This window comes from Calonectris borealis, chromosome 2 (genome assembly GCF_964195595.1).
Source record: "Calonectris borealis chromosome 2, bCalBor7.hap1.2, whole genome shotgun sequence".
In the NCBI taxonomy this organism is placed as follows: domain Eukaryota; kingdom Metazoa; phylum Chordata; class Aves; order Procellariiformes; family Procellariidae; genus Calonectris; species Calonectris borealis.
The window spans coordinates 67,836,953-67,850,885 of NC_134313.1; the positions used below are offsets into that span (position 1 = coordinate 67,836,953).

General features: G+C 47.5%; 1 protein-coding gene across 1 annotated transcript in view; it reads left to right on the forward strand.

The window, feature by feature from the left end:
* Nucleotides 1-731: 731 nt before the first annotated feature.
* PARD6G (par-6 family cell polarity regulator gamma) overlaps nucleotides 732-13,933 on the forward strand; it is a 68,732-nt gene continuing 55,530 nt past the window's right edge. The window contains exon 1 of the mRNA XM_075142231.1: nucleotides 732-812. Coding sequence (XP_074998332.1) covers nucleotides 741-812 — 72 coding nt within the window. The 5' untranslated portion in view covers nucleotides 732-740. The remainder of the gene's footprint in view (nucleotides 813-13,933) is intronic.

The window sequence follows — 13,933 nt, forward strand, 5'->3', positions numbered from 1 at the left end:
TGTCCTTTCTGCATCACGAATTATTTTGGCAGCGGGACCCCTCGCCGCCTGTGAAACCGGGCAGGTGCGCACGCCTGCCAACCGCCGGGGCCTAACACCGCCCCAGAACAAAGCAATTTCATTTTGCATATAAAACCAGCCTTTCGGGGCGATGGTTTGACGCGGCGCCCCGGCAGCCCCGGCAGCCCCTCCAGCCCCGGCGATCGCCCGTCCTCGGGGGGGCGCGCACGGCAGGCCGGCCCCGCACCGACCTGACTGCCCGCACTCGGTTTCAACCTCAACGGCAGCAATTCCCGCAGCCACTCCTGCGGCACGGCTGCCCCCCGCCCCGCCCGCCTCCCCGGCTCCCTCGCAGCCGCGCACCGCGCACACGCGTGGGGCCGGGGCGCGCCGGAGCCCCGCGGCCGCCGAGGGGCGGGGCGCCGCCAGGTGGGGCGGGGCCAAGCGGTGAGGGTAGGCGTGGCCGTGGGCGGGACCTGCCGGCCCAGACGCCCGCCCGCCTCGAGTCGCGGGCGCGCGGCTGTTGGGAGCCGGAGCGCGAGCCCAGCGGAGGGGCCGCTCTCATTGGCGCGCCGGGACAAAGTGGCCGGAGCGGAGCGGAGCGGTAGCGGGGCGCCGCGTGCCGCCTGCCGCGCGCGGGGCGATCGGCTGGCGGGGGCGTCCCAGGGGCGCGCGGCCCGCGGCGGGCGGGCGGGCGAGAGGCGGCGGCGCGGGGGGGGGAAGGCAGCGGCGCCGGGAAGATGAACCGGAGTTTCAACAAATCTCAGACTCTGCGGTATCTGGAGTGCAGCGCGGTGGAAGTGAAGAGTAAGGTGAGGAGAGAGCGCGGCGCGGCCTCGACCGGCGGCGGCCGGGTGCGCCCCTACCCGGCCCGCTCCCGGCGGCTCTCCCGAAAATGAATGGAGCCCCCCCCGCCGGCATCCCTCGCCCTTCCCCGCCGCCTCCCCGCCCGCTGCTGCTGGAGCCGTGCCCCAGCCGCAGCTCGGAGAGCGGTGACGGGCTGGCGGCAGCCCGCGGAGAGGGGGGGATCCCCGCTCCGGGCGCAGCTCCCGGCCTCGCCCCCGGCGAGCCGCCCCTGCCCGGCGTGAGGCGGCGGCGGCGGCGCGACCCTTCCCCGCCCGCCCCTGGGGCGGTGGCGGGGCCGGGGCGGGCGGGCGCCGGGGGCCCCGCGCCCGCCGCTCCCGCTCGATCTTTTGTTTCGCCGCGGGGACTTCGGCGCTAACTTCGTGGGGCAGCTCGGAAAGCGCCGGTCGCCTCGCCTGGCGGGAGGGCTGGGGCTCGGGCCGGGGGCGCCGGTGGGCGGGTGGGAGGCCGGAGGCGGTGCCGCCCCCTGCGTGCTCCTGCCCCCCGCCGCCGCGGGAGCACGCCGCCCGGGTGCTTCGGACATCTCCCGGGTCTCCCGGGTTGTGGGTCGGGTGCCCCGGCGCGGTGGGCAAGAGGAGCGGAGGACTGGGAGGGAAAAGGGCCGGGTCCCCCCGGCCGGTGCTGGCAGCGCCGAAATTCTGCTGTAGATCCCAGTCGGAGCAGCCAGAGCGAGGCCTGCGGGAAGCTTCACCTTCCCGTGGCTGTTCTACCAGGTGTTACCTGGGGGTGCCGGCACCCGCCATAAGCCAGTCAGCTTTTGCACGCTTGTATCGCTGGGGAAGGAGTTGTGATCTGCAGGGCTGTCATGTGCAGAAACAGCTGTCTGCCGGAGCTCGGCTTCTTAAAATGATGGTATCAGTTAGCTGTGTCTATGGTTGGTCTTGCTGAGCTCTCTTCAAGAGGCTGTGGTCGCTCTTGGTTGAACCAGCACATCAAAATCTTGCCTGCCACCTCTGTGTGCAAAAATAAGTAGCATTTAAGCAAAACCGAGAAATCTCCCTGGAAGCCCGTGTTTTATATGCATATAACAGAAAAGGTGTAGGCAATGCGTAAGCTGAAAAGAGTAGGGAGTAACATTAGCATGTCCTGGAATTGTGCACAGCCCTGATCACCTGCTGAGATGGTATTGGAGGCGGTGTTTTGGGGACTTTGTGCTCGGTGCTCCCCATATTTGTCCCTTGCTGCTGTTAATATATTTGCACTCAGATCAAACAGCCTTGAGCAACACATAGACGTGAGGATGGTCGGATGGCTTCAGTGGGAGAACCACTTTATGTCCAAGGGACTCTCCAATCATTTCTAAACATGGAACCTCAAATGTAGGTTGAGACCCTTACTTCCTAACCTCCTGTTGCCACTTGAAGGGGCTCAGCTGGCCTGGAAAGTTCCATCCTGCTTCCATTGCTGGAAAGTTTTGGTTCAGTTTGTACTGCTTCTAAGGTGTAACCCACCCACAATGTTCATTGTGGCCCCCAAATGCTCCAGATCCTGTTTTCTAGTTACTGAGTTATACTCCGTACAGTGTATAAGCATCAAACTAAAACCTTGCCCACGGATCAGAGTTGGTTTTTTAAGTGCATCCTCTCTCTCCTACTTTAATACTGCCATAGCTTGAATTTGTTCTATTAACAATTAAAAAGCAACCTTATAATGAACTCCTCATTGTCGTCTTTACAGCTGCATGAATCCTGTAAGTGAATCCTACGTAGTTGTATAGAGACAGAGTGATTTAGGGAGGTTGTAAGTGTACAAATGATTTCTGGAGAGAAGGAAAATAAACTTGTGTGGGTGGGAGGGGTTTACTGGAGGTCTTCTGTAGCTCAGGGTTGTCACTGCTGATGGCCCAGAAGTTACTTTAGAGAACTGTACTGCATTGGAAGGAAACTTAAAATAGTGGCTAAATTCAAAATATCCTGCTGAGGGCCTACACCCAGTGATGATCCTCCAGTCAGTGGAGGCTGTGCTGTTGAATTTCCTGGTGCTAGTGGGGTTATACTGTTAGCATGACTTGTGCGCAATAACATCTAGACTGTTTATGTAGCAGGCTGTTGCAGGTTGTTGGCAAACAGAGGTAGGTACTGACATTGCAAGATGGTTTTCTTTTGTCTGTAAAGCTCGTAGGTTCCCTCACATGGAGTTACTCTTGAGTGGTTAGAAGTAGATCCAGTGAGGAGCTCTGGCCAATGGTATCTGGCAAGGTACTGTATAAAGACCTTATAGCTCTCGTTAAAACATGGTCATCTTGTAGGGTCAGTAGTGATGCTGTCTGTCTTGTCCCTGGGGATCACTGGGTTGTCCTGCTGCGATCATCTAGAAATATGGATTGGTTGGTTTTATTTGATTGGGTGGACTATCTAAGGCTGGGGAAACAAAAAGATTGAATAATGCTGCTTTTAGTAACTGTATGTAGTCAGCCTTTTAAACATTTAGGTGCCTGTGTTTTGTAGGTACGAGGCCTGTCCAGACTTGTCTGAGAACTCGAAAGTTGAGTCTGAGAACTCATGATTTTGCAGCTATCGCCTGAGAGCGCAGGCTGCCAGGTGAGCGGAGGTGGGTGCAGCTCAGCCTCTGCGCCGGGGCATGCTGCTGGCCAGGGATCAAGGGATTCTCGGGTGGTTTTTCAAAGGCTGGGGAAGTGGCAGGCCGTGGGCAGGTGGAATCCCTTTTAGCGGAGGAGTTGGGTGTGAGAGAGTGCTGCTTTTACACAATGGCATGAAACAGCTTTTCTCCTTCTCTGAAGATCGAGTTGGACGTGAAGGAGCTCTGGAAAAAATAGCTGTGGGGAGTCGGATGGGCAATAGTCTGCAAATGTTGGGTTTTTGATAGCCCTGTCTCTGTTATGATAACCAGGTGGTTCCTTCCTTAAGGATAAACCACCATCCAGCTGGTGTGTTGCATTAGTCACAATTCAGAAATGGCTCCTGTGAAAACTGACCAAGATTTTCCCGGATTTCCTGAGTTTCTTTCCATTTCTCCAAAAGAAAGTTCTTGAAAGTTGGTTTGTGCCTTTGATTATTGGAAGGGGAGAGTTTGTCATATCCTTAGTACCATACTGGGTAAGACACTTCTCTGGCAATCCCCAAGTATCCTTAAGTTTTAAGATTCCTGATGTGTGTCAGAGGATTATTTAAAAAAACAAAACAAAACAAAAAAAAAAAAGGGCAGGGGGAGAGAAGGCGGAAGGGAGCATCTTGGTGGCTGAACTCACTCCAGTTTTTCAACATCCTCCTTGTGCTGAAGGGCCGAAAACTGCAGCCGGTATTCCTCTTTCCACGTCCAGCAGACATGTGAGCTTTGTGGATGATTGGATTTCAGCTGGTCTAGACCAGCTTGTACCTTCCCTGGACCCATCAACCCCTCTGGGAACATGGCCCAGAAGCGTACTTCAGCTCCCGACGCTCGCATCCGTGGATATTTAAATGCCTTGTGACTACCCGGTGGGAACATTCACAGTGATACGTTCTTTGGCTATATGTCTTTGTAGAAGGATGAGCTTTGTGGAGCTGTGTAATACCTTTTGGTGTACGTCAGGTCGGTTTTTCTCTGGGCGACTGTAAGGTGTTGCAGAAGCCTCTCGGATCACTGTGTTGTAGCAAATACTGAAGGGGAAAACAGAGCATCAGCCATTTGTGCGCACCTCTGTTTTCAGACATGGCAGTGATGGGAATTGCTGTAGTCTTCTGCTTTAAGTAGTCCTCTTCTTTCGGGCTCCATGCTTCCTCCCTTCCTCTGTCTCCTCCCCCGAGAGCTGGCCTTATAATCAAAACACTTAAAAGCTTATTGCTAGATAGGAAAGCGGAAGGATAAAGAGAAACCTGCTTAGAAATTGGCACATGTCGTAGGAAAATATTAATTGAATTGTAATTACACCTTATCCCTCTTCTCCCGTCTTTCACGACAATACATTAGAAGATCAGTTCTTATCTAGGTGTTGTCTGCGTAGCTCAGGATTAATGTTTCAGCCCTTTAAGACAGGATCTGAAAACACATTATCTTGCTGGCTTAAAACAACTGTGTATTCTCATGTGTCTGGTACTCACTGGCTCCTTTCCCCCGTCGGGTGACAAGAGAAGTATCTGTCCCCTCTGAAGAAATTGCCTCTAATCTCTGAAAAAGGTTTCCAGATGACCCTTTCTCTCTCTCTTCTCCCTTTTACCAAGAGCTCCAGCGCATGCTATGTGCAGGGCTTTTTTTGTTTGTTTTGTTAAGAATCCTGCCTGTGGCCACGAGATCCCAAACCTATTTTTCATTTTCTCTCCTTAGCTTTACAAAGAAGTTGCAGGCCTCTTTCCCCATGAGTGTAAGTCTACAGAAGGACAAATACTTTTAAAATAGGAATTCCTACATTAATGGTGAGACTTCTCTTTAATTATAGCTCTATGTAGCCAATCTGCTCTTGTACTGCTCTGAGTGAAAAGATATTTTTTTTTTTTCTTGAATTGTATATACAGCTTTTCAAGTAGGAGGATAACTATCAGCCCAAGTGTATATTTCTTTTCCAGTCACTTGAATATTCTGGAATAATAGAGGTATGAGATTGCCTCAGGCCTTTAAAGGGTAGCCCTTTGAATTGTTTGTGAAAGTGTGTTTTTTTGCACTTTGAAACTGACAGTTTTATGGTTTTGGCTTAAAAGCAGCAGAAAAGCATTTCTCCACTACTACTACGTTATTTTCTGCAAGCTGTATGTATGAGTAAGAATTCAATTTCATGTTTTCAAAAGTGGGTAAATGCACTCGTGGTTCCCTGAAAAATAGTCCTCTGGAAAAAAACTCCTTTTTGTTGCTGAACAATAGGAACTTTTGATGATGGCTGAGGATTATAAAAACGCAGCTACCTGACTCAAGTGCCAACTGTGACATTTCTGCATTATTAATAGTGTCATGTTTTCTTGCATTACAAACTGATTTACAAATTAACAATAATGTGACTAACACCCTACTACTATAAACAAACCCATTAAGATAAATATATCCAGTTAACTATAACCATATTTTTTTTTCCTCTTCTCCCATTCTGTTTTGACTTTGTTCCAGTAAATGTTGGTGTTCAGATGGATGCTGCAAATGGATTTTTAATAAATTTTCAATCATATTTTGATGTATGTGGAGTATAGACATGATACTGTTCTGGACCTTGAAGACAGAGAGCATGTTTGGGATCAGCTATGCCCTGTGCTGTTATGAAGTCGCTAGCAGATAAAATGATGTGTTTTGGCCTTGGGCAAGTGTAGAAGTCAGTGCTTAGCAAGCCTCCCCAACTGCTAGATTGATGTAATATCCAAACAGCTTGTGGGTGGTTTTTCCTGCTCATGTGCCATCTCCTCGTCTTAGGAGGAGTGTACCTGTGCTTGTTACATTAAGATAGCTGTTTTAAACCTTTCACACCCCCTGGTTGGTTTTTTTTTTTCCCCCTCCTCCAGAAGTTGCTGATACTGCTCAGACACCTTAGCAGTATTGCACGTCCACGTGACTGTTTAGCTGTTACAGTATATGTATACACACTGTATGTTTGAAAGGTATAAAGTATAACATCAAGCGGTGTTATAGCTGTAGCAACAGAGGTAGGAGCAGACTTGCTTTCACCAGTCCCCTGTAAAGAGATTTTAAAGGTCTGGTTCTTCTCTGTCTGGTGTTAACTAAGTGAGAGAGGTCTACAAATTGTGTTTTCCAGCCTTTTGTACTTTGATTTCACTCTAACTCTGAAGCCTTACAGGCCTTCTGAAGTTTCAAGAAATGTTTTCCATGTGCAGCACACTTCAAAATTGATCAAAAAGCATCACTCTTTTTAAACCTACAGGATGTTAAAACAGACTTTAAGTCTGCTTTAAGTTTTTAAGCAGTACTTTAGATTCTTCCAAGTTAAGGTCATACTTGTCATACCTAGAATAAAACTAAAATAAGTGCAGTGAAAAGCCCTGTAACCAGCTGATTTAACTTCTGGTTTTGAGCTTCAAAACATATTTGATTATATGCAAACCAAATGTGGCATGGACTCAGAAAACCGCAATGCTTCCCCCTCTCAAATGAAGACAGTATGCCACAGCAATAGCAACTTGAGACGGTCTGGATTGTTGCAAAACGTGTCAAGAGAAGGAGACTGTAAATGTTAATCTCTGAAGAAATCTTGCCTCTGTTCCTTTCCCTCCCAGTTTTCTGAGCTTCTGACAGCAGGTATTGTATTTATTCTGGTATGCTAAATAGCATCTACTAAACTCCTGGTTCCTCTGTTATTACAGATCTTTGTTTTTCGTAGCAGGATGACTTTCTGAAGTGGTCATACCTAGTAAAGTTAAGTCTGTCTTTAAATGGTTAGGTGACTTGAGGGAAAGTGACCACAGCTTAACAAGTTACCATGCAGCAGCTGAGCCACAACAGTTGGTCCTGTGCGTGCCTGCTGCCCTTCACAGATGAGAGGCCAAACTTTTCAGCTGAAGAGGTGTTGCACAGACAAGTCATTTTGTGATAGCTCTGTTCAGGTGACAGCTGCAATAAGCACCAGCACAGCGTAACTATCTTCTCTGACCTAGACTTTGGCACTACGTGAGCAGTAATGCCTGTAGGAGATACAGGGAAGGCTGGCACACGTGCTTTGAGCTACCTGGCTTCACAGAGCATGGGATGGAAGAGGATAGGCTCTGGTGCTAGGGTTATAGTCTCAGGCCCTGCGTAACAAAAAAAAAATGTCAAAATCTAGCTACCGAAAGATGGTAGTTCCTTTGACAATGTTCCTGAAGTTAGTAATCTGTTACAGGCTTGGGTGCTAGCTGTGCTAACCGGATGGTTATCAATATCCCTAGGATGCATTGAACAGAAGGCTAGGGCTGCTACCTTGTGTTTCAGCACCTCCCGTACCCTCCTATTCTTGAACCTGCCTCCAGGTTCTCACCTTTGCTTTTGTAATCATTTTTAGCCTAGTAACTTGGGAATTTCTGATCTGCTTAAAACTTCGTCCAGCCAGTCTGTCTTATGTGAGTAGTCTTCTGAATTTTAGTCTCGCCACACTGAAACAGTCCTAAAGGACACTGAACAATGGACCTTTAATTTGCTGAGGTGCTCTTTAAAGTTGAAAAGTTGTTTACAGCCAAGTCAGAAAGGAATGTCTCCCGTGTGAGGTTAAAATACCTGTGGAGGCTCTGTCTGGCAGGCTGCAGGACTAGCCACCTCCAAGGGGTTCTTCAGGGGTGCAATTAATAGTGCTTTCTTCAGTAGTCCCTTATCATTCCCTTTGTAAGAGACTTTGTGCACACATAATCTGAGCTTTTAGTAACCAAGAAACGCTCTTCCAGGGATTGATTGCTTGCCCCTAATTACCTTCAAAATGCAGGCCAGAAGTTAAAGATGAAATGTACCTTTGGAGACATTCCCTCCCTCTAAGTGAAGGCAAAATGTCCCAGTACAGGGGTAGTTCCGTTCCCATTGGAAATTCCTGAAGTTAATTGAGGCAGAAATGTCTGGGGCAGGGTGTGGTGCACCAGCCCCAGGGCCACCGGGCCTGGGGCCATCCCTCCTGCTTCCGCCCTGCACAGCTGTTCCCAGTCCCCTGTCAGGTCTGGCTAGGTGTGCGTGTGCGTGCATCACATTGCTTCTCTGCAGCTGTTGTTGGCCCTGAGCTCATGGGGAAACCTCTGGCGGAAACTAAAAGGGTCTTAAATAAGTTTGCAACCAGCCAGAGCCCTTACTGATTACAGGTGTCTTGTAACCACGCAGATATCTCTCTTAGTAACTGTTCAGAAAATGGTTTGCTCTTGCTAGAGACCTGTACTACTGCAGGGCTGCCTTTCTGCAGGAAGCTAGGCTCACGGGTTTGTCTGCTGTTGGCGGTGTTGACCAGACGTCCTGATTCAGTAGTCCTTTGTCCCTCTGTGTGGCAAGGTGCCAGATGTTCTTTCCCCCTTGTGCTAATGGTGACACGCCATGGAGGTATGCATCCTGTGCTGTATTTGTGCTAAAGCTGTGTGGTGTGATGGTGCGTGTGGTGCTCGGTGTTCTCTTGAAAATACAGGATGAGCTTGGTCTACATCCTTTGCAAACAGACTTTGGTTTGTTCCCAGAGATGTAGGGGACTGGAAGAAAAAAGGGAGAGATTTGCTTTTGAAAAGGTAGACCAACCACTTAAGGCAAAGATTTATTTTAAAGGCTTTGCTGCGGACAACTGCTTCTTGAAGGAGAACAGCACTGTGGATTTAAAGAGATGAGGCGATGAGGAAGGCTGGCACTATGTGCTGCTTAGAGGCCGTACTGACAGAGAGATGGTAGGGAGAAAGCAGCTACACAGATGACCTGATAGGAGAGGAGCTACTGGAGCAGGGGTGGCAAAGAAAGGGATGATGAGTTCAGAAGAACAGGCTGGGAAAATAGCTTTTGTGGATAGCTATTTTCACAAACTACCACCAACTAAGAAATAATTAGGTGGTAGTGAAGCAAAATAGTGTTTAGGAAAGCTAGGGAAAAGTATAGAGCAGCAGTCAAGGCAAAGTCCAGCTGTGCAGATGAGTAGCTGAATGGTGTCCATGGATTTAAGATATTGGGCAGAAAAGATCTGGGTAATTAACATACAGATATATGTAGCTGGCTGGATGAAGGGTGGTACTGGAGTTACAGGTGCTGGGGAAGGCAGTGTAATGGTCTTGTGCCCAGTAATCATGAAAGAAGGTAGGTGAAGCAGGGAAAAGAGTAAGCTTAGCTTTAAGTTGGCCTTGGGCTGGCAGCTGAGCATCTGTGAAGAGATCAGTAAGAGCTTGTATGGGAGGTGCATCTCATGAACAGAAGTTGATCTGAGAGTGATGGGGACAGAGAAAGAAGCTGAATTTGTCTTCTGAGTAGATGCAGAAGAGAGAAGAGTGTTGTCATGGACTGAGCCTCACAGACCACTGGAGAGGGTTGGAGGAGTTGCAAAGGCTGTTCTTCAAATGAAAAGCAGAGACGTTGTGTCCAAGAAGCATGAAGAAGAAGGGGAACCACTGGGTTTCTTTGGGGAGATAAAGAATTGAAGATACCGAGCATGGCTGTATTTTTTATGGGGGAGTGAAAGGGGAGAATACAAGGGAGAAGGATAGGAGTATGGCACAATGCCAATCAGGTAAAAAGTTTGAGGGAGAAGTAGTGAAATTGTGTCTGTGATGGGGTTCCTATGAAGGGCAAATAGCAGAGAGGCTGTCTTGCTCTTGTGACTGTCTCTTGGAAGAAATAGCAAGAGGTGAGCAGGGGACTGAGCAGAACGTGAAGTCTCACGCTCCCCACCAGCTTGATCATTGGGACGCAGCAGAGCTGCTTTGGGGCAGGTGGTTGAAGGGGAGAAGAGAGAACTTGTTGCAGAGAACATCTGCTTGATCGGTAGCATCTTGCCACTAGCAACAACCGCTGTGAGACTGGGAGCGGAGCAAGAGAGTGCTGGGTGAGCTGGGGAAGACATGGCTGGGGGAGAAAGAGAGAACAGAGAAACACAGGCATGAATGTGACAGCAGAGCTCTGAAGTCCCAGATGAAGTCAGCCAGCACAAAACCATTTACATTCAGTCTTCCCTCCTCCCCTATCTTGGCCTCTGCTCCTTCTCACTGATAAAGCAGCCCTGCTCAGGTCTTTCCCATTTTGAAAATCTTGCAGGTAAGCAGAAATTACAGTCTATGCAAGGATGAAGGTATTTGTTTTTCTTTCTGTTCCTGATATTTACTTCATGGGAGAAGTAGGTGGCTAACATAATTCATGTTTATTGCTAAATGCTGCTCTTTGATGTTTTCTTATTACAATAGCCTGAACTCAAAGCCAGCAATAAACTAGAGGGATGGCACCTCATAAACAGGGCTTCGTTTTTGATCCTGTCAGTTTTTTGAAAATTAAAATTTAAAGAAAAAAAAGTTGGTCTCTTTTGCTTTGCAAATAACTCTTCCTGATTTCATTTCACAAAATAGCAGCCCTCCAAGTAAACAAACGTCAAAATCCTGGTCCCTCGTCTCCTCTGACCTCTGGTCCCTGCTAGCCAGAAAAAAAAAAAGCGGTTGATTGTTCTTGGTCAGCCTGTGTAAGTTTTGGTCAGCTAGCTACGACTTTCTTCTTTAACACAACTTTTATCAGAACACTTTGTTTTTTCCTTTTTTGCTAATTTTTCTTGGCATCTGTTTTTGCTCAGGGTTCCTGCTTGATGTATAGCATTTTGTTGGGTGCTTTTTGTCATCTAGCTGCAGACAGCAAGTATAGTGGCTGGCTGATACTTAGGAGGATCTTGGGACAGAGCTTATTCTTTGTGAAACAAAATGTACAGTTCTTTCTAGGTTTTATTTCAGTCATAATTAGCTCTGTCAGATTAAATTCTTTTAAGTTCCCTTGGACCCTCCTGTCCTCTGACTTCTGCAATAGTAGATGCAGTATTTGCATTAGATGAATAGGGCAGAATCATTTACTTCATTATGGAAAACTTATCTGCTTGTTAAAACTGTTAGTTTATCAAACAGTGTAATACAGAGTTGTTCTGGCAGAGACTGCTGGCAGACGCCAGTCCTTGTGTCTCTTTCTGTGGAGGGATATACTAAGGATGAACTTTGTAGCTTAGGAAGACAGATAGCCAAGATGACTATCTGTGCAAAGCCCTCAGAATTTGTAGTTTCTGGAAGATACGTGGTGGATGTTATCTTGAAATCCTGGTTGAATACAATGCAGAGCACCCAGTCTCCAAGCTGTGCAGTACTGCAAAACCTATTATTACTGCGATACTCTCTATCAGCCTCATTAGGGATGATGAATGAACGGTCACTGCTGAAGCATTTTTTTCCCCTCTTCTGAAAAGACCCGTTGACAATGGTTGCTGCCTGTGTATATACACGGGGTGAATTAATCAGCTAAACTACTACTACAGTAATGCTAACATTTAAACAACAAAACATCATCCGCATTATCTGCTTAAATCTCTTTTGAAGAGACTCTTCCCTCCTCCTCCTCCTCTCTGCAGAATCACCTTCTAGCTCCCTTGCCTTAAAGGGCTGCCTCATGCAAAAAGCACAAGTGAAATCGCTTGCATTTGTTTATCGTTGTCCCGTTCCTAGGTGAAGGAAATTGTCTCTTGGGCTTCCCTGAGGCTGAACGAGTTCATTTGACTCTAGAGCGTTTGCAGCAGACCTCGGTGCCCCGAGTCTGCAGTTGCATCCCTGTGGGTGGACTGTTACCCACACTTCGTGCTCCACTGATGCCATCTTGCCTGGAGTGCCCGCGGGGGCTAGGCTGGGAGGCCTGGCCCTGTCGCCAGCTGTCCGCCTCGCATGTGCCAGCTTAAGCTGAACTTCGGGTCATACCAAGGTGTAAATAACCATCCTGGCTTCTTTCCTCTCTCCTTCGCCGTGTCGCGGAGTGGGACGCCCCAGGGCCAGCCCCGCGGGAGCTGGCCGGTGCCTCGGCGCCTGTGTCAGGCAGGGCAGGACCGACGGGCTCTCCCGGCAGACGGCGCGGGGCCGGTGTCCGGGTGTCGTGTAGGGCGGGTGTTGTACTGGCTGGGGTGAGGCTGCACGGCATCCGCTTCCTTCCAAGTGCCATGCATGCTAATGGTCCTGAACAAGTTGTCTGTCCAGTAAACGAGAGGTTACTGGGATTACCCTGGCCTGGCGCTTTTTTGGCTGAAGGAATCCTTTGTTCCTGTTCAGGTGTGCGGAGCAGGAGATGCAGCCCTAAACAAAGCCTACAAAGGTTTTGTTCCTGCCCCTTTAGTTTACCATGTAGATGTTAAACTTGTCACTCGATGGTTGCTTCTTGTTTGAATCTAGGAAAAGGAAAACTTTAAGATACTTTTCAAATAAAAAGACTTAAGCTTGTTTTCAGTTTGAAATGTGTCAACAGAAGTAAGTTGCCACTTGGATTTTTCCGGAGAGGAGCAGGGGGGGCGGACAAAGGAGGACAGTTTTTCCTCCATTGGAACCAGTTGTGGTTTGTTCGGCTTTTGTACATTTGGATGGGCACTCTGAATTGAAATCCAAACTGGAACTAGCAGTTAATATTGCAAACAAGCAGCATAATTTGACTAAACAAGCTTTCAGATGATCACAACCAGGCTTTGATGCTGAAGAGTGGGATTTTCATAACTGTGGAAGTAATTTGAGAACATGCTTGCACCCAAAGCCAGGATTGGTTTGGGTTTTTTTTTTGTTGTTTTTTTGTTTTGTTTTGTTTTTTTTTTCCTTGAAGATGATTATGGTGATGATTCATACTTTTGTTAGTCTCAGCAAAAGAGTGGCTTGCATGTATAAGTTGATTTAACATCTGAGAACCTCTAAGCAAGTCATTCTCCATTTTGAGGAAGAATTTATCTACAGAAAAATTCTTGAGGTTTTTTTTTCTTTCTTTGCTTGTTAGGTATTTTTGGTCTTTGGTTTCTTGCCCTGGTATTGACTGACTTTGAGAACTTCCATGAGATCCTAGTCACAGCCTTCCTTGTTCTTGGATTTGTGGATGTGGTTCCATGCTTTCAGGAGTGAGTTAGCATGATTTAGAGGTTCAGTTGATGAACAGTAGTTTACTAGTACTATACAATCTGACTTATGAAATTAAATGTACCATAAAGATGATTTAAGCTACTTAGTTTAACTAGATACCTGTTTTTTCACTCTCTTCGTTTCCTTAGAGAATCTATTTTTTTTCCTCCTGTTCTTAATAGCATATTTGGTTTCTAATATCAGAAATAAGGTCTGTTGAAATCTTTTCCTTAATCACTTTCTGACTTATTTAAAATAACTCAATGGATTTATAACATTTTCAATTGTCTTGTGCCAAATCACACTTTTTTTTTTAACAGCCACTTACTGGTCTGTAAAGCCTCAAAGATAAAAACCAGTGGAGTGACAGAAAAATTAAACCTATGAAAACTAACTTAAAATAAGAACTTTCCTCCTCCTGTATGGATACCAGGAAATTCAGGGGGCATGTAGAGTGAGTGGATTTCCTAATAACAAGCTGTGCGCTCGCATACCACACTTCTTTAAAGGTCTTGTGGTTGGGATCCCAGTGGTATTGATGGGAAGCGTGCAAAGAATTCTTATAAGGTTGTTTGAATAGCTGAGTAACTTCTTTTGAAAGCAGGAGAGTGAACATT